General features: G+C 53.6%; 1 protein-coding gene across 2 annotated transcripts; it reads left to right on the top strand.

Moving 5' to 3' along the window:
- Window positions 1-27,913, top strand: CD276 (CD276 molecule). Of its 2 annotated transcripts, none has more exons than XM_053888858.1 (10): window positions 1-231; window positions 13,633-13,771; window positions 16,318-16,656; window positions 16,863-17,177; window positions 17,819-18,157; window positions 18,364-18,660; window positions 21,741-21,875; window positions 22,775-22,816; window positions 24,265-24,300; window positions 26,388-27,913. In XM_053888858.1, exons 2-10 carry the CDS (start codon window positions 13,687-13,689, stop codon window positions 26,408-26,410), a joined length of 1,611 nt encoding a protein of 536 aa, XP_053744833.1. In that variant the 5' UTR covers window positions 1-231; window positions 13,633-13,686; the 3' UTR covers window positions 26,411-27,913. The 2 variants fall into 2 exon arrangements, with proteins under 2 accessions (XP_053744833.1, XP_053744832.1); XM_053888857.1 differs by lacking the exon at window positions 1-231 and adding an exon at window positions 241-494.

The following is a 27,913-nucleotide window of genomic DNA, read 5'->3' as shown; positions in this document are numbered from 1 at the left end:
CCGCGGGGCCAATCCCGCCTCTGGGGCACACCCGGGCTGCCTTTCCGGGCCCGCGGCTTCCTCCAGCCCGCCCCGCCCCTCGGCCTCGCGGGGCCGCCCCCGACCCCGAACTCCGGCCCGGCCTCGCGGCGGCGGATACTCGACAGCGCTCTGCCGCGTTCCCGCGTCCCCCCTCCCACCCCGCGTCCCCGCGTCCCCGCGTCCCCGCGTCCCGAGAGCCGGCGCGGCGCGGTGAGTGCTTGCGTGGCGCGGGCCCGCGCGGGCGGGGGCGGCCTTTGTCTGCGGAGGAGCGGTGCGGGGCCCCCGAACCGCGTGCCGTGCCCTCCCTCGCCGGGCGCCCGCACCCGGCCATCTCCTCGGGTCCGCGGCGCAGCCCGGCTCTGGGCCCCCGACGCGCGGGGGCCGCCGGAATCCAACCCCGCCCCAACCTCGCCGCCGAGGGGGCTGGGGTACTGAGGGACCTGCCCTCACCCGGGAGGCCCTGGAGGAGGCTGGTGGGTGCTTGTGATTACCGGAGGCCCTGGGCGTGCAGGGGCGTGGGGACAGATCTGTCACTGTGTTGATTCTGGAAGGCTCAGGGAAGCCAGCCGGAGTTAGGAGGGAAGCGGGGTCTCCCGGGCCTGTAGAAGAAAACACCGAGTCCCATCCCCGAGGAGGGAGAGCTGCCGGGGAGGGGAGGGGTGGAGAAGGGAGCCCCACTCTGCTTGGCCCTGAAGGACCGAGTAGAGGACTTTCACGGGCAGCAGCGGGAGCAAGGGGGACAGATTCCGAGAACCGGTAGGGACAGCTGACCAGGGTGAAAGGTTGAATAGGTGTTGGGGGTGGGAGGCGAACACGAGGGAGCAGGGATGGGGCGGGCAATTTGGGCTCGGGAAGCGTCCAGGAGATGGTGGTTGAGGTGGGACGGAGAGGAGACGGGGAACTCGGTGGCGGGAAGGTGGGGACCGGGGTGGGGACACACTAGAGGAGAGGGGGTTGAATCTCCCAAGGAGAGTCCAAGGCCCTCGGTTGCTGTTTAGGGAGGGAGTTGGCAGGTTTGGTGGCCTAAGGCAGTGAACTGCCAGAAAAGGGGATTTATTTCTAAGCCAGACCTTCCCTAATGAGAAATGCGTGACAGATGACTCAGATATGGATGGATCTATCGCTGAGGGAAAGAAAACGTTAGGCAAAATAGTAAAGCAGAAAACATTGGGGGAAGAGGGAAAGGGTTTGTTTGACTTAATTGAGAAAAACTATTTACCTTCAAATTGGATGTGGATAATTGTAATGAGTCAATTTCATCATTAAATTAAGGCCCCAGGTCCCTTTTTACACGCATGTCTTTAGAAGTTAGCTTCTGTATTAGAAAGTAATGAAGCTGTTCTGTCTTTAAGAGGGTTATTCATTTAGTTTGACTTCCTCTCATTCCCTCTGGCCTCCCAGAAAGCCCTAGGAAATCTGATGCTGTGCAGCCTTCCTTGTAGTTTTGGGGGCTGAGGGAAATTGAAGTCTGAACTTGAAATTGTAGTCGAAACTTGTCTGATGGGTTGGGCCCATCTGAGTGGCAGGGAGGGGTGGAGGGCTCTGGGGCTGTAGGCTATGAGTGATGGCTCATATTTCCAGCTCATTTGGGGATGGGAATATTTTGGGGTGAGTACATTTCCCTGATATCTGGAGTTCTCAAGCTTTAGCACTAACACTTATGTTTAACTATCGAGCACGGAACCCTTTCTGTCTCATATTACATACATCATAGTCTGACATTAGGACACGTCTGGCATCAGTGAAATTTTTCTTCTTGACTTTGGGTCAGGGCTGTGAACGTGGGTTTTTGAGCTAAGGGATTGTGGGGCAAGGGGACTTTTGAAGGAGTGAGCTTTGCACCAAGTGGCCTCAGCAATGCTTTTATTGGTCCCATGACTGATGTTTGGAGTTCTTCCTCTCTTCAGTGACATCAGTAGTGGTTTCTCCTGCTTGCCTTCAGTGAGCTTTCCAATTTACTCCAGACTCCTGTGCTGCAACTCAGACCATTGGGGGGCTTGGCTTGTTAGAGGTGAGAAGCCTGTGTTAATGCAAGCCTGATGGTGGGCATGAGTGCTGGGATTTGGGGACCTGTTTTTCTGTCCTGTTCCTGGCCCTCTGCAGTCTGACCAGGTACCCAATGGAGGCAGGTTGGTTAAATGTTGGAGATGCTCCGATGCCTGACAGCCAGGTTGGGTGCTTGAATGTTTGTGGAAAGGACATTTATGGAAATGTTGTCCCTTCTGAGGAGGCTGTGTCCTTACTCTGGTGAGGGTGACTTCGAAGCCTTCCTGGGAGAATTCCTCCACCCTTCACCTGTAGTCTTGTCTTGTCTGGAGTTATAAATCTTCATTCTTTGGGGCAGGATTTGGCCTTGACAGTGAGCTGGGCAATACCGTTTGGGGTCCGATTATCAGGGTGATCACAGAGCTGTGATTCCATAGCACCCAAGGAGATTCTTAGACAGTGTTGTAGAACAAGTCTCTGGCCTGCTGCTGGCTGGTTCTTGGTTGGACATGTGGGATTTTAAATGTGAAGAAAATGATCCAAATCCAAGCAGCCTCCAGGATTATGACCACATGGGACCTGAGGCTGTGGACCTGAGTCATGGGGTCAAGGGAGGAGGAAGAAGGGCAGGCAGGATGATGTCACTGCCCATGAGCTTATCCTCTGGGTGGGGGTATCCACTTCTCATTGCTGTCTTTTTTCCACACCCCAGGCCAGGAGTGACAGGGAGGTTCACTAGCAAATGGGGAAGCATAGTCTGGGCTTAGGGGAATAAGAGGGTGGGAACTGGTGGATGTGATCCTTGAGAAATTTCCTTTGGTCTCAAGCGGATCAAACATTTGGGAGAGGGCACATGTGATTTTATGCAACCCTTGGCTGCCGCATCCTGGTTTGGCCACCCCTGCAGTATGAAGTCCCAGATAGGAACATGGAGTTTTCAGGTTTGGGGTGGGGGGAGGTTTGTTCTGGATGTTTAGTAGATATCATCTCATTGAATCATATCAGTCCTGTGGAGTAGGGTATCATTAGCTGTATTGTATACATGGGCAAGCCAAGGCCCAGAGAGGGGAAGTCACATGTCCAAGGACACACAGCTAGCAAATGCTGGAGCTGGAATGCTGTCTGTCCCTAGAACAGGTTCTTTCTGCCACTCTGGAGGCAGGGAAAGGCTTTACCCCTGCTTCTGGAGTCTGGCAAGACGTGCTAAAGGTCCCGACGGCAAGGCAGAGGGGACTCATTCGGGAGGCTGGGGAGAGAGCAGGCCTGACCTGGGTATCCTAGCCGGGGCCATTGCTGAGAGTGCTTGCTTCTCCAGAGGCCTAGTCCTCAGCACTCTCGTGCCTCCAAAGCCCCTCCTCCACTCTCCAGTTCTGACTCGTGTTCCCTGCCAGCTGCTCCCACTCTCCCTCTCATTCTCTTTGTGGTCCAGAGAATGGATGCCTCCTCCACGCCCCTAATTCCTTTGGGCATCTGGCCTTCCTGAGGCATAGGGAGAGTATCAGAGGGAAACCCACTAGGAGTGGGGAATGAGAAGCATTTTTTATTGGGATCCTGGGAGTAGGAAGAGATACTATCTCTGGGCTCCCAGGTTACCCTAAAGTCAACATGGCCTCCCAGGGACTGGGCCTTCCCTCAGGGGACACTGGAGTTTGTGCCCTGTACTGGGGGATATGGTAGCAGCAGGGGCAGTAGGGGCTGGAGCCCATGATGCTTGGTGCTGTGATCTTGTATTTGGGAGGAGGAAGGGGGAGAGAACCGCTAGGGATGAGCCAGACACAGAGATGGGGCCAGATTGTGAGTCTGCTGCTTTGGAGCTGGGGTGCAGGTGGGATTCTTGGTGGAAAGGGGGTCATAGAAGGAGTAATGGTCTCAGGGACCTGATGTATAATCCAACAGAGGAGCTCCTGGCTGGGGAGCGGGGATGATGCTCAGTGCAGGGGGTCCAGGAGGCCTTATCCCTATGCCTATGGCAATAATCGTGACAGGAATAACAATTATTACTGCTGTTTGTAGGTGCTGGGTGCTTTCCCAAGTCCTTTCTGTATATTGTCTTATTTTGTTCTCATAGCAGCCCTTGTGGGGTAGGGATTGTGACTCCTGTTTTAGAGATGTGGAACCAAGTCTCAAAGAGGTTAAGTCATTTATACTTGATCATGTGTTTAGCAAAACTTTTGAGTCAGAATTTGAACCGGGAGCTGCCTGCTCCTAAGCCCAAACTGTATCCTGGGGCAGACAAGGTGGCCTCACGATTCCATTTAACAACACAAAAGGCCCAAACTGACTCAGGTTATCAGGAAAAGGGAAGGTCAACAGGGGGGCCGTTCGCAGGCTGTCCTATAATCATCCTAGAAGGTAATTTATAAATTTATAAATATAATTTATAAATTTATTTTATAAATGAGCCTCAGAGAGGATGTCTTCTGAAAGTCTCATGACTAGGAAGTGGGGAGTCTGGATTTAAACCTGTATCTCTGACTCCAGAGGCATCTCCTTAAACACCAGGGCTCACTTCTTCCATGAAGTCTCTTCTCTCTACAGCAGCTCAACCTGTGATCAAGCTTATAGCACGGGATGGTGGTGGGACCTTCCTTTGAGGACTGAGGAGATAAAGACCTGGAGAGACATGGGTTTGCCCTAGGGAGCCTAGCAAGTGAGTGACGGAACCTGGTCTAAAATCTATACAAATCTTTGAAGTTGCTGTTTTCTTTTTGTTAACTGCAAAGGAATTACATGCTCATTGTCAAAGTTACAGAAGTATATCAAGAAGTGCACATAGACACTTACCCTCATTCCCATGCCCCGGAGTTGGGTTCACTATCACACTTCCAGACCCTTTTCCCACATACAAACATCCATCTCTTACTATCTATCTAAACACACACGCACTCCTTCATTTATTCAACAATGCACTGAGCACTCATTATGTGCCGGGACTTTGCTAGAATTAAGGATACAATAGTCAATAGAGCAGATGCTGTTTCTTCTCCGGGAGGTTCTAGTATGACATGAGGAAAAGAAAGCTGTGCAGTGAGTAACAGGGATTTCCTTGGAGTGGCAGATCTCTGCCTGGCTTTTCTGCCAAGGTGACTCTCAGGATAGAGATGTTACCTATGTCATGCATGTTATAGGACGTAGAAGAGGCCGCTGCGGCGAGGGGCAGATGGGAGGAGGTGAGGCTGGGGAGGTGAGCAAGGCCGGACCGGGTAGGGCTCTGTGGGCCATGGAGGAGCTGATTAAATATTGAACGTGTTGGCCTGATGCAATTTATGTGTGTTTTTTTTTTTTTTTTTTTGCAATTTATGTTTTTATAGCAGTTATTCTGTTTGCTGTGTAGAGTCAAGACTGGAATATACAACTGGGTGGGGAGACGAGAGAGAAAGTAGAGGGACCAGTGAAAAAGCTTTTGTGGTCATCCAGGCAAGAGATGATGACGACTTGGCAGACCAGAGAGAACCGCACAGGTGGAGAGAAGCAGGAGTGAAACTATCAGAAAAGTCAGCAGACTTGTTTTCTGCAAAGGGCCAGAAAGTAAATATTTTAGGCTTTGTGACTATTGCAACTACTCTGTTCTGCTGTTTGTAGTGCAAAAGCAGCCACAGACAATACGTAAATGAAATGTGGCTATGTTCCAATGAAACTTTATTTACAGACGCTGGAATTTGAATTTTGTGTGATTTCCGTGTCTCATGAGATATTCTTTTGATTTCCAACCACGTAAGAAAGTAAACCCTTTCTTAACTGGTGAGCTGACCAACCAGGCAGTGGGCTGGATCCGGTGCTCAGGCCATAGTTTGCCGACCCTTAAAATATATTTTGGGGTTAGGAATGGTTGTTCTTGGTGATGGATTCTCGAGGTGAGAGAAACTCAGGTTTCTGGCTTGAGCAGAGAGTGGAGAGCGGTGCCTCTCCCATGTGGGAAGAGCTGGGGAGGAACAGGTTTGAGGGGTACATCAACAGTTTGAAGAGGGACAGGTTAAAAGTGAGTCACTGGCACAGAGATGTTGAGGGGACAGTTGGAGCTCAGAGAGAGAGGTGTGGGCTTGGAGAAGAAAATCTGGAAGTTGCCAGCATATAAATGATATTTAAAGCCACGGGAGTGGATGAAGTCATCTAGGAAAAAATAGTAGAGAGATTTGAGGAGAAGGCCTAGGAGCCAACCCCAGGAGGTTCAGTGCTGGAGAAGGAAGGACCTGTACTGAAACATAGGTGATACTGACACAGAGAGAGAGGACCATGGGACCATTTGTTAATATAGAAATGAGATCATACAGTTGACAGTATACTTTATTGACATGATATATGCCGTGGAATTATTTCCATATTAGTACACATTCTTTTCAAAAGCTATGTGCTATTCCCTTACGTAGATGCACCATAATTAATGTACCAGTTCCCCACTGTTTCCCATTTTTGCTGCTAGCTGGGCGTCTTTGAGACTGGAGGTAGTGGATCTGTAATCCAGTTCCTACAAACTGCAGCCCGTGGGCCAAATCTTCTGCTGCTTGTTTTGTATAGCCCACAGCTAAGAATGGTTTTTACATTTGTCATGGTTGAAAAAAAAATCATGTGATTCATGAAAATTACATGCAATTCAAATCTGGGTGTCCATAAATAAAGTTCTGTTGGAACACAGCTCTGCTCATTCATATATACATTGTCTATGACTGTTTCCCTGTACAATGGCAGAGTTGAGTAGTTGTGACAGATATCAGATGGCCTGCAAAGCCTAAAATATTTACTATCTGGACCTTTACAGAAAGAGTCTTTTCCACTAGCTCCAGCAGAACAGCTCTGGGAAGTCTGATGGGGTGTGGTTTGGCTCATAGGCCTGTTCCAGGGCCAATCACTGAGGGTTCTCCAATGAGTCCGTTCTGGACACCTGCCGAGGCCCCACACTGGGGGTCAGTCCCACCAGCACCACATGGACTAGGTTCCCTGCAGGACAGGGGAGCCTTGTTTTTAGAAGGAGCCAGTGTAGAACAAGAGAGAAGCACTCTAGAATGAAGGATGCGGAGGAAAGTGACAAAGAGTATCAAGACTGACTACTGAAGGCAGAGAACGTCTCCTCAGTATCTATTTTGTTTCTTTGTCAAAGAAGGAAGTTGCAGAAGCTGTGAAGAAGGTGTTCAGGCCAGGTGGGGAGGTGATAATCTGCTTCACATGGATTTATCTTCTGGCCCCTGTGATTGTCCGACCTGGTGCTGAGTGAACTTGGAGATAAGGTAGCTGAGAAGCTGTCCGGGAGATTTCAGGACAACTGGAGTAGACAGAGGGGGTGAGGGTCATAGCCTTCTACGGTTTCCCACAGTGTACAGAATCAATCCTGAACCACCCCCTGACCACCTCCCCTGCCCCATCTGCCATTTCTCAGAGCCCCTGTCTTCTCAGAGGGTGCTGTGGGGGCCCACTCTTTGCTCAAGCTGCCAGACTGCTGAAATCTCTCCTCGGAACCTCCCCACCCCTCCAGGGAACTGCTGGACCCTCCACCCCCATAGTACTTCTTCATGTTTGTTGCATGAATGGAGAAGTGAATGCCAGGACGCCTGAGATGAGCAGATGGCCAGTTTTAGGGGAGAGAAGGCCAATTATGGGAACAACAGATTGGTGATCGTATCCTTCACCCCTGACAAAATCCTGGAACCAGTCATTAATCGAGCACTTGAAGAAGAGTACATCTTCTTCAAATGAGCCTTTTTTTTTTTTTTTTCCTGGTTCTCTGCATTTGACCAGTCGTCTGCCAGAAGTAGTGACACCTTGCGGATAGGACATGTGATGGGCAGCTGGGTAGGAAGACTCCTAATCTCAAAGCCCTGAATAGCGGATGGACGTTGATCCAGGGACAGAACCTAGTGCTGCGGGGTCTTCCTGTTCCTGTCCTCTTCCTGAGGACCTTGATGACACGAGAAACAAAGCACGGAGAAGAGAGCAATTTTGGGGGGGTGACGTTCATTTTTCTTGTTTTCATCCACCAAAAAATTATCGATTGCTTTCTGCGTACCAGGAACTGTCAAAACAGTACTTGAAAAGATCACGATGGTTACACAACACTGTGACTGTATTTCACACCACCGAACTGTACATTCAAAATGGTCAAACTGGAAACCTCACATTCCTTACATTTTGCCACAATTTGAAAGAGAAGATCGTGACAGTTGGAGTGATGGACTCAGCTTAGCTGGCTGAAAAGTAACGGGAACCCTAATGAAACATCCCATAAAGTTCCACCCCTTCCCCAAGTCCGTCAGAAGAGGATGGCAGAGATGAGAATCAGCAGCAATGTGACTAAATGGCTTCCGGTCATTGGCCACAACTTGGCCTCTGTTATTTTGGGTCATATTGGTGAATACTATTGCATGGCTGCCCAGTGTGAGCTCGTCAAAGGAGAAGAAGATCTAAAACTTGCAGGGAGGAGGCAGACTTGTTCTACAAGGTCAAAGGAGGACTGTATGGGAGACAGATTTGGGCTCAGGATAGGGCAGAGCTTTCTACCGGTGACAGCTGCCCCAAAACCAGCGGACTTCTTTGGGAGGTAGTGGGTGCCCATCACTGGAGGGGGCAAATGGGTCATGAGGGTGGCCAGAGAGAGGTTCCCTGTTCTGATACCTGATCATTAACTTCTGCAGTTTCTCCAGAATTTGTTGGGGGACCTGTTCTCTTTCCAAAATCTTCTTCAATGATCCCAACTTTGGCTCCCATCCCTATGAGCGCGTGCATATCTCCCTGTCCTGTTCTGAGTTCCAGCTCTGTGTGTCCAGGAGTCCGTGTGACATTTGGCACGGGTGACCTGTAGCTCAAGCCCGGTGGGAAGCTCCCTCTTAAACATGCTTCATTTCCAGGTCTCCCCATCTTACGATGGGTGCGCACATGTGCCCATTTGTTCAAGCCTTCAGGATGTCCTTGCCTCTTTCAGCCCCTCCTTCCCATACAAACAATCCCCAAGCCAGGTCACATCTACCCTTGAAATATCTCCTGAGCTGGGCCCAGGCATCATTAAGTGACTGAAATGACACAGTGTCCAGTTCGTATTTTGAAACACCTATTTTAGATGTGGTTTCCTTTTGCTGCTCTGAGCAGTGGCAATTTTCATGGGGTGGGAAGAGCTGGGAGAGAAGGATGGAAAGGAGGGGAGGGATGGCTCCTTAAATTAGTCACTTCAGATGCTGTTAAGAAAGACCCAAAATAACAGTGACGCTAGAGTAGATGCTTATTCTCACCCATGTGACAGTCCGGGTATGTCCAGGGCTGATACTGCAGCCCCTCAGGGGGCCTTGTGTCTTGCTGTTCTGAAGTCCCCAGAGTGTTGCCTTTGGCAGCGTGGCCTCAGATGGCCACCCCAGCTGTTTCAGCTAGTGGGAAAGGGGAGGAGAAAAGAGAGGGTATGCGCCCTCAGTTCCTCTCTTACCCGGTTAGCCGGAAGATGGTCACACGGACACACGTTTCCCCTGCAAGGCAGGCTGGGCTCTGTAGTCTTTAGCTGAGTGGCCATGTGCCTAATTCAAAATTCTACAGAAAGGGAGAGTAGGTATAGGGGGAAACTGGTGGTTTCCGCTGCAGTCATTTTGTACATTTCAATGTGACCTGCGTGGTAGTTAACTAACTGGCTATACCTCAAGGATACGGTACATACAAGTTTAACGTACTGATCAAGTTCCACGAGGGTCCAGCAAAGCATTTGTCGTACTTTGTTTTTAAGTTTATTTATTCATTTTAAGAGAGAGAGAGAAAGAGAGGGTATGCGTGTGGTAAGGGGCATAGAGAGAGGGAGAGAGAATCCCAAGCAGGCTCTGTGCTGTCCGCGCAGAGCCCGACATGGGGCTCAGTCCCACGAACCGCGAGATCATGACCTGAGCTGAAATCAAGAATTGGATGCTCTGCCAACTGAGTCCCCCGGGCGGTGCCAGCAAAGCATCTCTTTTATACATAGGAATACTGAATTTAGAGAGGGGAAGTCATCTGTTAAAAACTGCACAGCAGTGTCAGAGCTGAGAGCAGAACGCCAAACTTGGAACTCATTTCCTACTATTTCAAAGGGATCTGGGCACATAGGCAGTGCCAGGAGGACAGGTCACTTGGGGCTGGGGAGGAGCTACCCTTCCCAGCCTGTCTACCTGGGGAGCTGCTCGTCATTTTTCAGGACTCACCTTTAGGGTTATTACGTCTCTGAGGTGCTTCCAAGTAGTTCTTACAGTGTCTTAAATAATATACTATATTGAAGTGCAGTGATTTACATGCACTTCCCTATTGGAATGCAGGCTCCTTGAAGACAGACACAGCTTAGTCATCTCTCTGTCCCCAGATCTGGTAGGCCTGTCTACCAGGTACTCAGTGAGTGGTTAAATGCACTACTGAATATACAAATGAATGTATATTCAAGGAGTCCTTCAACTGCAGATAATAAAAACTTAGCTGAAAGTAGCTTGAGTTAAAAAAAAAAAAAAAAAGATTGACTCAAGTATCTGGGCAGTCTAGGTGTGCTTCAGGCATAGCTTGATCCAGGTGCTAAACTGCTGTTTTCAGAAGCTCTGCCTCTGTGCTATGCTGGTTAGCACAGATTGACACTAGTTATGCGGTTTGACTCTTCTTGCCCTCTTGGTGGGAAGCATTGTCCAAGTGGCCCCTGCAGAGATTGGGAGGAGGCAGGGGGTTAAGAGAGTATGGGGTGGTCATAGTGGGGGCAAGGAGTTCCTCTTGAGCATCCCTAGGTTTGAGGTATCTTGTTTTTGGTTTTGGCTTAATGGGGGCATATCTTGGGTCCTCTCTTGGGAGCTTCCCTGTGGCCACACCTCTGCTGGGGTTGGATGAACTTCCTGTACTGTCAGGCTAAGGGTGGGCTGGTCCCCTCAGTCCTGCTTCTCCGGGAAAGCCAAGGCACTCTGTGTTCTTTCCTGGCAGGGCTCCTTGGAGTTCCCACACTGGGCTGAGACTGGGATGAAGGAAGAGGAGGAGGGAGGGCTGGCTGGTGACTCATGGGGAGGGGTGGTGCATGCTGACTCCAGGGCCCGTCCTGCCAGGGGATGAGAATTCCCCTTTGTAGAGAAGGTGGGCAGGGCTGTGCAAATGCAGCATGCGATCTGTGCGTCTCCATGAGGCTCTGAGACAGGGGCAGCTCGTCTCTCCCAATGGGCGGTGATTGGCTTTCTGTTTCCAGGCCAAGCCCCTATTCCCTGTGTGGCACCTTGTCTCAGAGATGCATTTCTCCCTCGGGCCCTCAGCCCCTAGGGGCCCAGCTGTTGGGGTAGGAGCCTCTTGGTGCTGTGGAATTCTCAGGTCATCTTGGTTTTAGACTGTCTTCAGGCTTTTCCCGAGGGTAAACCATGAGGGTGGGAACTTCCCTGGGTTCAGAATCTAGGAAGGTAATCAAGGTGGGCAAGCCCAATGCCCACCCCTGGAAAGCTTCTCATTCTCCCTCTGGAGTGAAGGACGGCTTGGCCCTTGGAGAGCTCTGATAGGTCTGATTAGGAGAGAGGTGCTCCCTGACCTCCCCTACCCAGGAATGGCAGGCATTCCCAAGAGACCCTGGCTTAATGTCTGGAGACTTCATAAGAAAGGTGTTGAGTGCCAGGCAGAGCAAAGTGGCTTTATTTCAGTGGTAAGTGGGGAGCCATGAAAGGTTCTTGAGCATGGGCAAGGATGTGAGCAGATTCCTGTCTTAGGTCCTGAGAGCAGACATCATAGACAATGAGGTTGGTGGGGGCAGAGCAGAGATAGCAGGGCCAGTGAGGAAGGTCACAGGTGGGTCAGAGGAGTGCTGACCCCATGAGTCAGGGTGGGAGTGACAGGCATAAACAGAGAGGGAGGGGAGAAGGAGCTGGCCTGGAAAGAACAGATAGGCCTTGGTTTTGTCTGGGGGTGAAAGAGAGGAAGGGAGCCTTGGGATCTGGAAGCTTCTTAATCCTTAGTCCCTGGTTCTTCCTTGGGGGTGGGGGTGGGGAGCAGTGCGGGAGGCCGCTGCCTGCTAGCTTTTCCTGTGGCCAGTGGTTGCCCTTGTCAGCAGGATGTGGTGCCCGCCAAGGGTGCTTTTATGAATGAGCGAGAAGGCTGCTGACTCAGCAGGCGGCGAGGCTTTGAGGCTGCCAGGTTTGGACCGGAAGTGTCTGGGAAGGAAGTGGCTGCTCAGGGCTTCCCCGCTGTGGACAGCTGGGGTGGGGGGGGCAGGATGCACCCGGTTTGGCTGAGGGACTCCCTCAGCCCAGCTGCCTGGTGTGTGTTGGGGGGAAGGGTGGGGGGAGAGGTGCTTGGCTGGGACTGGAAGGCCTGAGGCCAGGTCCCTTGTGACCCGCATGATGCTGACAGCTGTGGGTGAGATTTGCTCCTTGGGAGAGGCAGAAAGGTGTGGCAGGAGGCTGGGCACCCAGACCCTCCTCATCTGTGCTCACTGGCAAATTATATCACACTAACAAAGTCCCCTCACTTGTATGGGCTTTTTTTTTTTTTTTTTTCTCTTGCAAAATGGGACCGAGTCAACACCCCCTCTCCCTGGGTGGTTGTGAGAATGTGAAATCGTTTGTGTTCCTGTTGAACGGTGTTGGATAGACCGAATCCACACTCGTTATGTGGCTCGATAGGACGTGGCATGAACAATCAGGCAGCAGCTGTGGGACAGGGTAGAGGTGGGTACGGCCTGCCTGAGTCAGACACCGTGGGGGGCAGCCAGGATTGGGAGCACGGCTGGGCCCAGGGAGGCATGGGCCTCTCTGGCTCAGGTCTCACCTGTGACCACACACATACTTCGCACTCAGTCCTGACTTCAGCCTCTGGGGTCCACCCCAGGCCTGGCCTCTTCCATTTCCGATTGGTCTCAGGAACTCAGTAAAGAGCGCCAAACTAGCAAATATGCTGTCTCTTGGGCCCCCTGTGCTTACACCAGCTGCCTCCTAGAACTCTCCCCTGAAGTTTCTGCACAAACATTGCTAACTTCACACACCATACAGCGGATGCCTCCATGTTCTGTCTCAGCGACCGTCTCGCCTGCTCACCGGGCTCAAAACTGTGGCCGCTCTGACGGCTCCCTTCCGGCTCCCTTCCTCTCTCCCCACGTCCTCCACTGCTGTTGTTTTCACCCAGACCTGCTTTATCTCTTCTCATTTATCCTGTACATGCTATCAGCATCATTTTTATGGAGCACAGCTCTGACCATATCCTTTCTCCTGTTCCAGAACCTTCAGTGGCTCCCAGTTGCCTTCAGGATAAATTTCAGAACTTTCAGCTTATCTCTACGTCTGGCTCCAGCCTCAGCCCTTACTCTCCCCACCAGCTGTTGTCTAGAGCCAAACTGAGCCAAACTGACCTGTGCACATTCTTGCCCTGGGCCGGCCAGCCTTGCCTCTACTTGCCGCCTTGCCTGTCTTCCTTATAGTTCATACCAACATCTTAGTTCTGAAACGTTGGTCCCAGCTGCCCCCATGTGCCCTTGTCTAGCCTCCCCAGTGACTCAGTGAGTGCCCTCTTGCCAGCATCTCTCAAAAAATCCCTCAAGTGGGGAGCCTTGTAGGGTTTGGAGGGAGGACCTGCCAATGGGCGATCGAAACCTTCCAGGAGCTTCCAGGTCCAGGGGGCGTGAGGTAAGGGAGGGCCTGGGGAGGACCGTTGGTTGGAGACAAAGACCTCACTTCCTCTTCCTCGCAGGCAGGGGCAGCCTTCCACTACGGAGAGCCCAGCTGTCAGCTGCCTCTCAGGAAGATGCTGTGTCGCTGGGCCAGCGCGGGTGTGGGTGTGCGTGTGCGTTTGGCCACAGCCCTGGCAGTGCTGTGGGTCTGCGTCACAGGTGAGGGGAGCAGTGTGGGGACCGGATGGGGGGAGGGTGCCCACACCCACCAGGGCTTCTTCTAAGCCTCTGTCTAGCAGGGATGGGGAGGGTTTTGGCGAACGTCCTCCCAATCTCCCCTGTGCCCTGGCCACACGCCTTTCCATCCCTGGGATTCAACAGGCAACTTACTTTGCATTTGTTAGCCTGTCTCCTCTTCTGTAAACCGGTGATGTGAGCACTAACGTGTTTCTTGAGCACGCAGTGTGTGTTCGTTCCCTCCTGAGGGCCTTTGCATGTACCGTTCCCTCTGGCTGGAATTTTCTGTCCCCAGACATTTGCACGACTTGATCCTTTATTTTGTTCAGGTCTTTGCTCCTATGTCACCTCCTCTGCAAAGCTTTCTTGGCTACCTTGTGTGAAATAGCACATCATCTCTCCCTGTCCTCAACCGTGGCATGCTTCTTCCCAGCCTTTTCCTCCACCTGACATGTTATAGGTTTACCTGCTTATTGCCTGCTCTGCTCAAAGAGCAAGGTCTATCCCCAGGGCCGGGATTGGTGCAGCCACACGGTAGGTGCTCAGTCACCACGTTGAATAAATGATGTAAATCTTCCCACACAGCTCTTGGCACAGAGTCAGCATTCAACAATGGCATTACTTTTAATAACCACATCCTCAGATTTGAAATCCTTAGCCTCTGGCACAGGGAGAGACTGCCTCCTTCCGCCATAGGGGAAGACAAAGCTGAGTGTCTCGTGCCACCTGCTGGTCATAAAGAGGAAACAACTCTGTGGTCCCGGCTGCTCTGATTTCTTTAGAGAAAGAGCTTTATCTGGGTGATTCCTCAGGTTTCATCCCCAAATGCCCCTTCCACGGGGCACCAGTTGGAGAGGTGGCCTGGGGCCTGGGATTGCAGCAAGAGATCCAGGGCCAGGTTAAGACCTTTAGAGGTCTCTACACACTACAAAGATTATGATCCCCTCGCCCTGTGTATAATTCGCAATAAAAATACGAACCGTAAAGTGTTATTTTTCTAAATGCAAGAAACCTTTAATGGGTGCTATATCCCAGTCAGCTTTGGGTCATGACTATTTGATCCTTACACTTTTTGAGTGTGCCTGCTTCACTGGTGTCCGTCTTACAAGGACCACTGAAATAGTCCGTTCTCCACAGAGGAGCCAGAGTGAGTTGTAAGCATTATTATAGCCAGATTATGCTGATTAACACCTCCCCCGCCACCCCGTGACTTCCCATTACATGTAGCACACCTAAATTCTTTACTGGTCTTACAAAGCTCTCCCATCCAGACTCTCCTGCCACACTGGACAGCTACCTGATATTTTCACATAGGGAGCTGAATCTTGCCTCAGAGCCTCCGTACTCACTGTTCTGTCTAGCTGGAACACACTTACAATAGCTCTTTTTTTTTTTTTAATGTTCATGTATTTATTTTTGAGAGAGAGAGAGGGAGAGAGAGAGAGGTCATGCTCAGGGGAAGGACAGAGAGAGAGGGAAACAGAATATCCCAAGCAGGCTCCACACTGCGAGCCCAGAGCCAGACTTGGGGCTTGAACCCATGAACTGTGAGATCATGACCTGAGCCGGGTCAGATGCCCAATTGACCGAGTCACCCAGGCGCCCTGACACTAGCTTTTTGTATATCAAGCTCTTTTTCATTCCCTTTAAATCTCAACTTAATATCCTTTTAGTGAGAATGTGACTCACCACCACCTTGAAAGGTATGGGCATTCTTTCTTTCCAGTATAAAAGCTAATCATGTCTTTTTAGAAAAAAAAAAAAAAAAAACAATGAGAAAGTACCTGTTATCCTTTCTCATCCAGAGAAAACCACTATTTAAAAAATTTTTTTTACATTTATTTTTGAGAGACAGAGACAGAGCACAAGTGGGGGAGGGGCAGAGAGAGAAGGAGACTCAGAATCCGAAGCAGGCTCCAGGCTCCGAGCTGTCAGCACCGAGCCCAAGGCAGGGCTCGAACCCACAAACCGCGAGATTATGACCTGAGCTGAAGTCAGACACTCAACCGACTGAGCCACCCAGGTGCCCGAGAGAAAACCACTATTAACATTTGATATACACTCTCCTTTCTGATTAATAAAGATAACATATACTTATGAGAAAATGCGGCTAGCTCAGACAGGTATAAAGTACCTGTCAAATTTTTGAAAAGCTACCACCTCTAATCCTTCGGGGTATGGATGAGCCAACAAGGAGCGCAACAAGGACCTGCGGCTTTCCTACTCCTAATCCCACGCTAATGAGAACTTGTCTTAGTTTGACCCTCTCTCCCACTAAAAGGTAAGCTCCGTAAGGGTGTGACCTTGGTCTTCTCTGTTGCATTTCTAACCCTTATGTTTGACAAATAGTAGGTGCTTACTATATAGTCTCGCTGACTGAATGGGGACCACAGATAATAAAGTTATTTTGGGTCTCAGGCCTTAAAGGAGGGTTGGACCGGCCTGGGGTTAACATGGAAGCTGGAGGAGAGCTAGGGAGGCTCCCAGTGTCTACACCCTTCCTCACTGCCCCACCCCACTGCCCCCAGGCGCACTGGAGGTCCAGGTCCCCGAAGACCCCGTGGTGGCCCTGGTGGGCACCGATGCCACCCTGCGCTGCTCCTTCTCACCCGAGCCCGACTTCAGCCTGGCGGAGCTCAACCTCATCTGGCAGCTGACGGACACCAAACAGCTGGTGCACAGCTTCTCCGAGGGCCGGGACCAGGGCAGCGCCTATGCCAACCGCACCTCGCTCTTCCCCGACCTGCTGGCGCAGGGCAATGCGTCCCTGAGGCTGCAGCGAGTGCGGGTAGCTGATGAGGGCAGCTTCACCTGCTTTGTGAGCATCCGGGACTTCGGCAGCGCTGCAGTCAGCCTGCAGGTGGCGGGTGAGCGCCGGGAGGGGGCGCCCTCCCCTGGATGCACGCCTCACTTCCCGCCACCCCTTACCTCTTGTGCCATCACGAACCCCATACATAACTCAAGCCCCATTAATGACCCCTGTTCCTCCAGGTGCCCTATCCTGCACCGCGGACCCCCATCCCCATCCTTGCCTTACCTCGACCTCTGCCCTCTACCCTCTGCCCCACTCCAGCTCCTTACTCGAAGCCCAGCATGACCCTGGAGCCCAACAAGGACCTGCGGCCCGGGGACATGGTGACCATCACGTGTTCCAGCTACCGGGGCTACCCGGAGGCCGAGGTGTTCTGGCAGGACGGGCAGGGTGCGCCCCTGACCGGCAACGTGACCACGTCGCAGATGGCCAATGAGCAGGGCTTATTCGACGTGCGGAGTGTCCTGAGGGTGGTGCTGGGCGCCAATGGCACCTACAGTTGCCTGGTGCGCAACCCTGTGCTGCAGCAGGACGCTCATGGCTCTGTCACCATCACGCCCCAGAGAAGCCCCACAGGTTTTTGGTTTTGGTTTTGGGTTTCGTTTGCTTAAATCTCCCGTGAGGGCGGGAGGTTTGGGTCCTATCAGCAGGGCGGGAGGTTTGGGTCCTATCAGCAGGGGCCGCAGGATTTGAATCTCGCTCCCTGTCTTCAGTCTCCCAGAACAGTGGCATTTTTGTAATGATAACAGGAAAGATAAACAGGATGGGGAGGCGGGGAAACTCACGTTGGTGGTGGGGGGTGAGGACAACGACCACAGGCCTTCTACCGCTCTCCGGGTTTCCTGACTCCAAGGCTCAGGAAACCTCTGGAAAGGATGGAGAAGCATTCAGATCTCAGCAGAGAGCGTACGGATAGGAGAGGGAAACGGATCCATCTCAGGGGAGAGGGGTTGTGCTAGGGTTGGATGCTGCCCTAGGACTGGCCCCCGGGGACAGGCATTATCAGGCCAAGGCCAAGCTGCTGTGGTTCTTGTCATAAGATTAGGGTGACTCCACGTCTGGGAATCTGGAAACTCAATCTGCTTTTGGGTCTGGAGAGAAACTGGGAAGATGGAACAGGAACTGGGAGTTAATAGAGGAGGAGATCTGTGAGGCTGTGGGCTGGTACCCCGGCTTGTCCCCGCCCCTCCTTACCGCCTACCCAACCTCGCCCCCAGGCGCCGTGGAGGTCCAGGTCCCCGAAGACCCCGTGGTGGCCCTGGTGGGCACCGATGCCACCCTGCGCTGCTCCTTCTCACCCGAGCCCGGCTTCAGCCTGGCGCAGCTCAACCTCATCTGGCAGCTGACGGACACCAAACAGCTGGTGCACAGCTTCTCCGAGGGCCGGGACCAGGGCAGCGCCTATGCCAACCGCACCGCGCTCTTCCCCGACCTGCTGGCGCAGGGCAATGCGTCCCTGAGGCTGCAGCGAGTGCGGGTAGCTGATGAGGGCAGCTTCACCTGCTTTGTGAGCATCCGGGACTTCGGCAGCGCTGCAGTCAGCCTGCAGGTGGCGGGTGAGCGCCGGGAGGGGGCGCCCTCCCCTGGATGCACGCCTCACTTCCCGCCGCCCCTTACCTCTTGTGCCATCACGAACCCCATACATAACTCAAGCCCCATTAATGACCCCTGTTCCTCCAGGTGCCCTATCCTGCACCGCGGACCCCCATCCCCATCCTTGCCTTACCTCGACCTCTGCCCTCTACCCTCTGCCCCACTCCAGCTCCTTACTCGAAGCCCAGCATGACCCTGGAGCCCAACAAGGACCTGCGGCCCGGGGACATGGTGACCATCACGTGTTCCAGCTACCGGGGCTACCCGGAGGCCGAGGTGTTCTGGCAGGACGGGCAGGGTGCGCCCCTGACCGGCAACGTGACCACGTCGCAGATGGCCAATGAGCAGGGCTTATTCGACGTGCGGAGTGTCCTGAGGGTGGTGCTGGGCGCCAATGGCACCTACAGCTGCCTGGTGCGCAACCCTGTGCTGCAGCAGGACGCTCATGGCTCCGTCACCATCACAGGTAGGTAGTGGGCAGATGAACAGATGGGGAGGACGGAGGGAGCCGCTGCCTTTTTTTCTAGATTGAGAGCTGCAATTTAGGTAGGTTTGGGTGGTCAGAAGCCTTTTTAAAAACATTCTCATACATTTCAGCTGTCTCAAATTCTTCACCAAGAAGTCCTTAGGGGACTTTCTTTAACGAGCTGATAAAAGCCATTTGTAATATTCGCCCTCCTAAGAACGCCTTAGGTGGTACTTGTGCTTCTTACACGGGGGAGGGCGTAGCTGCCTGGAATCTGGAGGTGTGGGTGGGAGCTCCAGAGCAGACACAAGGCATGGTGAGGCAGGGCGATGGGAAGGTGTTGCTGTGATCTGAGGCCCTGAGGGACAGCTGGGCCTGTCAAGGTGGTCAGTCCCCCACACCCCATCCGTGGCAGCTCTTGCACACGGGAGCTCTCAACCCAGGCAGCAGTTGTGGGTGGGGCGGAAATCTCTGCTGCCCCCATGTGGTCAAACACCAGATTGATGCCGCCCTCTTGGTGATTCCCTCTATCTGGTTGGGGTTTTGTTTGGGGTCCGAGCCCAAACACCCTCCCTTCCTGTAGTGTCCACATCAGTGGGTGCTCCTTGTGTCTCGGGGTGTGAAGAGGGGGCCTCCCCACATACTCTGGTGTCAGGATAGCAGGTTCTGTCTAGTTGTCCTCTTTTCCCTTCCCATGACTTTCCCTTGCCTGGTGTGTTTCCAGAGAGGATAAGAAATACCAGGTAGAATGAGGTCAACGGAGAAAGTGAAGCTTTCTGAGAAAGGAGTCAGGAGTCAGAATGGGCTGGAGCAGTCGGGAGAGGTCTCCAGGGACAGGCAGGAGTTGAGAGGGTCTTGAAGGATTGGTGGACTTTGTGATAATTGGCACACTGGGCTGAACTGGATATTTGCCACGCCGTGCAGAAAGGGTCTATGGGTGTGAGTGGAACTGTAGGGAGAATGCTTAGCCCACCCAGGAGGGGGAAAAAAAAAAAAACCTTTATTTTAAACTTTAGTAGGTAACATTGAGAGTGCTTTTATTTCAGAGATGAGGAAACCAAAGCCCAGTGAGGAGAGAGAACTTTCCCAAGTCTACAGACCGGCAAAGTGGCTCTATTTGGGGGGTCAGGCACCTCTTTGAAAATTGGATACATGATAAACACAATAGTTTGCATTGACGTTTAAAGGGTGCATGGCCCCTTTAAACCCATCCGTGGGGTCTGTGGCCCTTGACTCCAGCATCCTTCGGTGAGCAGATGAGCCAGGACCAGAATCCAACCTTTAGCCTCTCAGCCTAATTTTCTCTTCTCCCCACCACCCAGCCTCCTGGTTTTGTAAGAGCAGGTCTGGCCTACTTTGGAGCCCTTGGCCTGTATTTCACTCCAGGCAGCTTTATGCCTTGTAAAACATTCTGGGATTCAGGCTGTCAGTCCTCCAGCCTGGTCTCTCCCACACCTGCTGGAGGTTAGTGAAGTCGAATGTGCTGTGCATGGAGGGGGCTTTACAGAGCAAGCACTGGAAATGGAACCTCAACACCCAGGTCTGAGCCCTGCTCTTTACGGTTTGAGTGAGGGCATGTCTGACCTGTGTTCTAGGCACTGACACCAGTCAGGGGGTGAACGTAGAAAGGGGTCCTCCCTCCTCCTTGGTATTTCTGTGGCTCTGTGCCCTCCTTTGCTACAGGAGCCCCGCTGAGGATCCCCAGGGGTTTCCTTCCCAGGCTTCGTGGACTAGCCTTCCTGGCCCTGCATGTCAGCTGCTGCCCTCTCCTGCTCTCCTGGGTGATGTGTCCCTTTGCTCGCAATGTCCTGAGTGTCAGCTCTGCCAGCCATGCTGGCCGAAGGAAACATCTGCTGCACATGCCTGTGTCCCTGCCAGGGCCTCTGCTCGCTGAAGGTCCTCCTGGCATGGCTCTTTGCAATGACGGTGACTTCTGCAGAACCAGCTGGCCCCCTAAGACTGCCGATGCCCTGGGCGCTCAGGGTCTCCAGAGACCAGAGGAAAGCAGCTCTGTCTTTTGTTAGATTTGACGTCCCCAAGGCTTCTGCCCAGGACCCAGCACGGGCCCAGGGCCTGGGCGGATGGCTAGCGTGCTCAGAACAGCTGCTGGGGCTGATCCAGGTGCGGGCGCCTCAAGCCCTTCCCTCTGCTGCGAGATAGCTCACAGGAGGGCCCCCACGCTTCCCAGAAACATTCCCCTGGCAAGTCTCCTCCTCTTGGGTAAACCCAGAACCCTCACTGGGCACCCTCAGTTCCCACCCCCATCTATGTGCAGGGCTCCCCCAACACTTTCTGTAAAGGGCTGGATAGTAAATATTTTAGGCTTTGTGGGCCACGTACAATCTCTGTTGCTGCTGCTGCTGCTGCTTTTCCTTCCCCTTCTGCGCCTCCTGTTTCTTTTTTTGTAACCCTTTGCAAATATAAAAACTATTATTAGCCCACAGCCTGTACAAACACAGACCACAGGCCAGATCTGGCTCGCAGACCATGATTTGCTGACTCCTGATCTGTAGGATGGGACGTATCACCAGGTGGGGTTGGAACAGTCAGGGAGGGCCTCCTGAGGAGGGGAATCTTAAACTAGGTGAGAGTTTGGGAGCACTTTTTAAGGTAGGGGAACCTGACAGCAGTGGTGTGGAGGCTGGAAGGAACCAGTTGTCTGTGCAGAGAATGGTCAGGACACCAGCTCGGCTGGAGCAGAGGTTCCTGGAGTGGAATTGGAAAGGAAGGCTGGGGGAGGGTAAGCGGTAGCCACATGATAGAGGTCCTCCAGAAGGTTGAAGCATTATTCAAGTGTCAGTGGGGAGCCGTAGAAGGTTCTAGAGCATCATCAACTTCAGACTCTTCAACCCTGCCGGGGTTGAAGCATTTGCACACCAGCCATGGCTGTGTCAGGGTTTGGATGTGTCTCAGTGTGTGGGGAAGGGGCGTGGGGACTGAAATGAGGTCTCTTCATAGTGCTGGAGCCCAGCAAGGGTGGGAGTTCCCTTCATACCTTGTGGCCCCAGGGTGTGCTGTGCTCAGGGCCATGGGTGCTGGGCATGACCGTCTCTTCCCATTCTCCCCACTTCCCCTCCCAGGGCAGCCCATGACATTCCCTCCCGAGGCCCTGTGGGTGACCGTGGGGCTCTCTGTCTGCCTTGTCGCCCTGCTGGTGGCCCTGGCCTTTGTGTGCTGGAGAAAGATCAAGCAGAGCTGTGAGGAGGAGAATGCAGGTGAGCGAGAGAGAGTGTGTGCATGCACACACGTGTCTTTGGGCATGTGGGTGTGTCTGTGACATCAACAAGCGGGTCGCTTCCTAGTGACAGAATGAGCATGAGTGTGCCCATGGGGTCGGACTGCACGCGTGCGACCTTGAGGCTGAATATGGCTTGTGTGTGTGAACAGGTGCACGCCTGCCTCTCAGGGTGGGAATACAGCAGGCTGAGCGTGTGTGTGAGTGGGACTGGAAGAGAGTGGTGGGGACTTGTGGGGCTCAAGTGCGGTGGTGAGGGTGGAGGTCATATGAGCGTGTCTGCGAGTGGCGGTGTGGGTGTAGAGCGTGAAAGTTTAGTGACACGTGCGTGAATGCTGCATGGCTTCGGGTCTCACTGTGCAAGGGTGTGTCCGCCTCCTGGCAGGCAGAGTCTGAAGCAGCTGCCGTTAGCTAGGCTGGGGTCAGTGTGGGTTGACTTTGGTGACCGGCAGGTGGTGAGTTGGCATTGGTAGGTAGGTGGTTTGAGCTTGGCAGGTAAGTATGACCACTCGGGTGCATGGTGGGAGGTGAGCACACACCGGTGAGCGGGGTTTTGGTGCCGGTTGGTGGCACGCACAGGCTTCCAGGGGCGACCGTGAACGTAGACGGTGAGAGGTGGGAGCTGGCAGGGCATTGGGAGGGAGGGTGCAGATGTGGAGGAGGAGGGACAGACAGGTGGGTGGTGCTTATGTTGGAGGCTGGTGGTGGACGGGCTTGGCGAGTGAGCAGATGGGGGAGTGATGGGGTGGATGGGTGGGTGGGTGGAGGGGTGAGAGGAAGGTGCTTGGCTGGGTGAGTGGTGGGCGCTCTCAGATGGGGAAGTGCGGTAGTGACAGTGGGTGGCAAAGGTCTCTTGTTCGCTGAGTCCTTGTCTTCCAGGTGCCGAGGACCAGGACGGGGATGGAGAAGGATCCAAAACAGGTGAGTCTGAGCTTAGAGCTGGCCTTATTGGCTGAGAGGACACAGGGACAGGATGAGGACTCTAGGAACTGGAGGAGCCACATTCACTTGAGGTTTGATGAAGTGTCTCGTGGACTGTGGCCTCCTACCCAGGTGAGTCTGGTCTTTGCTTAGCGTTAGGCCTGGATCTGGATTTCCCTAGACTCTCTCCCAGGGGCTGCTGCATCTTTCCTGCCTGCCTTGCCTTTCTACCAGGGCCAGGTCCCCTCTGAGTGACCCTGCGCCATGGGGTCTGGTGGCTTCCTAGCAGCAGAGTGAGGACTCAGGAGAAGGGCATCCTGGGTTGAAGTTCCAGCTCCAGCCTGTAGGCGGAGTGGCCTTGAGCAAGTCACTTTGCTTCTCCAGGCCTCCATTTCTTCATCTCTGAGTCTTGGTTTCCTCCTAATGACTGCCTCCCTTCATAGGTTGTGTGGGTTAATTAAATGAGATAACGTATATAAAGGGCCTAGTGCCATACCTGGTGCCTGGTAAGTGCTCTCGATATCTTGGAGTCGTGTTAGTCGGCAGTTTAAGACAGTACCATTCTGGTTAGAGGCTGTGCGACTTCAGGCAAAGTGCTTTGCTGCTCTGGGCTTCAGTTTCCCATCTGTAAAGTGTTATCCCGACGCTGCCTTGATGGCACCAGAGGGCTGTTCTGAAGCTCTTTCAAGTGACCAGATACATAGGTGGTCTGCAAAGGGGATGGGGCTTTGGGGACACAGACCTGGAGCCCAGCTTGGGGCCGGTGCCCAGGCACTGGTGTTTCGTGGCCCCCGGAGGCCTCACTGCCCTCCCTTCTGGGGCTCCTGGCTGGGAGAGGCAGGTTCCCGCTGAATCATTTGGGATGGTGCCAGTTGACACCGGTCCCCTCCCCACCCCCGAAGAAGGAAGAGCAGGAGACGGACACCTGGGGACTGCCGCAAATTATGCCAATTAATTTTCTGCCTTTGGTGTGGAGACAGCCCTGGGATCAGGCCTCATTTTTCTTGCTCAGAGGCAGATGTAGTTGAGAGAGGGAGGGGTGGGGAGAAGAGGGTGGCCTAGAGATTTGTTCAGTGTCAGGTCTGCATGACCCCAGGCCCACCTGGGATCGTCTGCGGCCTCCTGTAGCTTCTTACTTGGCCCTTATTTGCAGGGCAAACTCGGTGTCCTTCCACGTCTCCAGCTCACTGGAGGGCAGGGTAGCTGTTCCCATTGTATAGATGGAGAAAACGGAGGCCCAGATGGGAGTGACAGGCTACAGAGCAGAGCGAGGGCTCGGGACAGTGGCCTAAGACCCTCCCCTGGTGCTGGGATGTTGCCCTCATCCTCCCAGCTTCTCCCAGTCATCCAGGCCCGCCTTCTTCCCTGGCTCTCGTCCCTCTGTGGGACCCCGTCCCCCTCCCCTTCCCGTGGTTCCCCCTCACCATGTGCCCCTTCCTTTTTTGCAGCCCTGCGGCCTCTGAAACACTCGGAAAGCAAAGAAGGTAAAGACACGTGGTGCTTGAGAACATGTGTCTGTGTGTTTGCACATCTGTGTGTAGGAGGCTGGAGGAGGGTCCTTGGTGGTGGGGGTGGTGATCACCTTTTCACCACCTGGTGACCTGAGGCTCCCTCCCTGGGGGAGCAGCCTTGACTCCCCGCTGGTGCAACGGCAGCAGGCAGAGTAACCGAGGTCCTGGCTGCTCTAATCGGTTGCAGATATGACAGAGGCATCACAACGACATGAATTTATTTCTCTCTCCTGTAACAGTCTAAGCATTAGGTGATCGTAAGGCCACTGATGTCCTGGAGCCAGGTTCCATTTATTGGTGTCTGCCCCCTTCCGTGCGGAGTTTCCACCCCGGTTCCAAGGCTGCTCCAGCTCCTGTGGCCCCGCGCCCCTCCCCTCTAGAAGGGGAAAGAGGAAAGGGAGGAAGGTTTTTTCCCTAGGGCTTGACTGGAAATAGCTCCTGTTACTTCGGTTTCCACCATCCATCGATCAGAGCCTAGTCACACGACGCCTACCTAGCACAAGAGAGGCTAGGAAATACAGTTTTCAGCCAGGCAGCCATGTTCCTGTTACATGGTAGGTGGTTAATCAATGTTAACAATCATCGTTATTCATATTATACGGCATCAGCGGTTACATCGAGAAGGGGTTGGTTAGAAGTAAGTTTGAGATTCATCCTTACTGAAAGTAACCAACAGCGACATCTGAGTACGTGTGTTTGTGTGGAGATACCCGTGTATCTGTGTGTGTGTCTTGTGAACAGAACGTTCCTTGGTGCAGTATCGCTGTAGATCTGAATGGCTTCCACCTAAAAGTCCAAGTTGGCTGCTAACAGTTAAAGGAAACTTAAATCTTCTTAAGGGTTCCTTGGTGTCCCTGTCAGGAAATAAACTTTCACTGAGCTCCTGGAGGCTCACCCCTGCATTTAGGGGAGAGGGGAAGGACATAGGCCCTGGAAACTTCCAGAGGCAGGGGGCAATGGGGCCCTCTGAAACCTGCACAAAATACATGTACACGAGGGCCATAGACTCAGACTTTCACGAAAGGCAGCAAGAGGTGTTTAGGAAGGCAGCCTTGTGCAGAAGGTAGATGCCCCTGGGTTAGGAGGGGAGACCTTGGGTCTAGTCTCCGCCTCTGACCTTCCAGGAAGTTTCCTCATCTGCAGAATGAGCCCCTCACTTACAGATGGTTGTGATAGGATTAGACAGGGGACAAATGCAGAAGTGCTCTGTCAAGCAAGTCTTTTAAATGCTGTAGAATGTTCCATGGCAGTAATGGAGGCCTGTGCTGAGGTACAGAAGGATGGAGATAAGTGATCTGCCTCTCTGTTGTTCTGAGCCAAATGAGGCATAGAAGGATCGAGCAGTTGGAGATGAAAATGTCAGCCTTGTTCCGGAAGAGGGCTGCAGAATGGCCCGGTCCTGCTCTGAGTGTGGCAGCCTGGCCTCCCAGTCTCTGATCACGCTGGGTGAACCCAGAGGCAGTATCCGGAAGGGAAGACTACTTCCCTGGGACACACGGAGCCCCAAGGGTGGGAGCAGAAGGATCACACATGCCCTGGTCCTCCTTCTAAGCTCCCCATTCAGGTCGGGGAGTGGGGCGAGGCCAAGGGTGTGAGTCCACTGGGTGCCCCCCATGTAGAGACAAGAGCCAGAGGGAGGGAGGTTCCCCACAGCACTGCTCTTGGGGAGCTCCGTGTGGGAGGGGGAGCTGGGAAGGATTTTTTGCTAGTGGAGGGGAGGGTATGATGGAGGGGGAGAGAAAGGGAGGTGGTGGTGGGAGGGGACACGTGTGCCAGGGAGAGGGGACAGTGGATGGGAAGGGTGTGGGGCGGGTGGACTGGGGAAGATTAGGCAGCCTCCCTCAGGGACTTCATGGTCCGTCTGATGCTCAGCTCCCGTGTTGGGGTCAGTCTGGGCCTCCAGGGCAGTGCGTAGCACAGGGAGCTGCTAGTCAGACTGCGGCGGCCACCGCCAGACACACTCCGCACCCGAAAGTGTGTGACCATGTGCCTGGCCCGAGAGCAGAACTCCTGCATTTAATGCCTTTTCCCCTGCTTTTTCTTTCCATCGTGAAATGTAGATGATGGACAAGAAATAGCCTGACGGCGAGCACCAGGGGGCTGCAGCCCCTGCCTGGGGGCTCCCACCTCTGGCTGCACTGGGGCCTCCGGGTGAGCCCTGCCTCCGACAGATGCCTCCCACTCTGGCAGGTCCTGCTCACTCTCCAAAGGACAGAGAGGCCACCCTGCAGCCTTATTTCTCCGATGGACGTGACTCCCAAGTCATCCTGCTGCCTTATTTCTCCAGTGACGTGATACGTAAATCATCCTACTGTCCTATTTCTTATGGACATGACACAGAGACCACCCTGCCACCTTATTTCTCCAACGGATATGCTGCACGGACCATCTGGCTGCCTTTATGTCTCCAAAGGACTCAGTATTCAGACTGATGCTCTGCCTTATTTCTCCAAAGACAGGATACACAGTCACCCCCGGCCTTGGTTCTCCAGTGGCCCTGATATACTAGTTATCATTTCTCAGCCTTTTCTTCCACCCACCTGTGAGCCCGTCTGCTCGGACAGGGACCCTGAGCCTTCAGCATCTCCTCAAGTCCAGAGGCGGCTCCCCTCCTGCCCGCCCCTCCTCTGGCCCCAGCGTCGGCCTTTCCCTCCCTCGCTGACTGAAGACAGCGCCCTTCCCCCGGGCCTGTGGAGGCACACAGGCGCATGTGCTGGGTCACGTGCTGGGACACGTTCGGACCTCCCTTAGCCCAGTCTCTTCCGTGGTGCCGTGGGCTGTGCCCCGTGAGCTCCCCCTCCACGGGAAGCATGTGCTGGTCACACTGGGTCTCCGGGTGTCCGCGTGGGCCCCCTGGGGGTCAGCTTCTATCCCACTGTTTTCCCCTCCTTTCCTTTTGTTCATCCATTCTAGTAACAGTCACTGAGCATCCGTGGGGTGTCAGCACTGTGTTAGGTACCTGGGACCCAGCGTGAGAGGACAGGCCCCTTCTCTAAGGAGCTTGCCCTTCAGCTGGGAACTGTCAGGAAACCTGCAACCGCCTGCTACAGCCTGCGGCTCGTGCGGGGGCTCCTGCCCTGCTCTCTACTGTACCCCTTTTCTGTGCCCACAGCTTCCTGGATACCTCACTCCCACCCCCTCCCTAATCCTTACCCAGAGCAGGGGCTGCGGGCAGAAACCTGGAGAGAGGGGCAGAGCCTCTTGCTAGACCTGAGAATCTGATGGTTTCCAAAGTCCTTCCAGGCGTGAGCAGGTGGGCAGGTGGCCATGGCACTCTGGACCCCGAAGAGCAGAAGCCTAAGTGAAGCCTGGGGATGGGGCAGGAGGGCCGCAGGGACACAGCTCTTCCCCTCTCACCCCCCCCCACCCCCCGCCCCAACCACGGTGCTATTCTGGGTCTGGGAAGACATCTCCTGGCTTGTCCTTTGCTGGCCTCCAGCCTCCGGAAAACTTCTGATGTCCTCCCGCTGACATTTCTTCCTTCCCCAGGAACGGAAGAGGTGGCATGTCTAATTTAAATGTGGGACTCTGAGGAATTTTGTTAACTGGGGGTGTATTTTGGGAAAAATAAATGGCTTTGTAGAAA

This window comes from Panthera pardus, unplaced genomic scaffold, assembly GCF_024362965.1.
Source record: "Panthera pardus isolate Hobbes unplaced genomic scaffold, ASM2436296v1 HiC_scaffold_24, whole genome shotgun sequence".
Classification (NCBI taxonomy): domain Eukaryota; kingdom Metazoa; phylum Chordata; class Mammalia; order Carnivora; family Felidae; genus Panthera; species Panthera pardus.
This window is presented reverse-complemented; position numbering and strand designations above follow the sequence as displayed.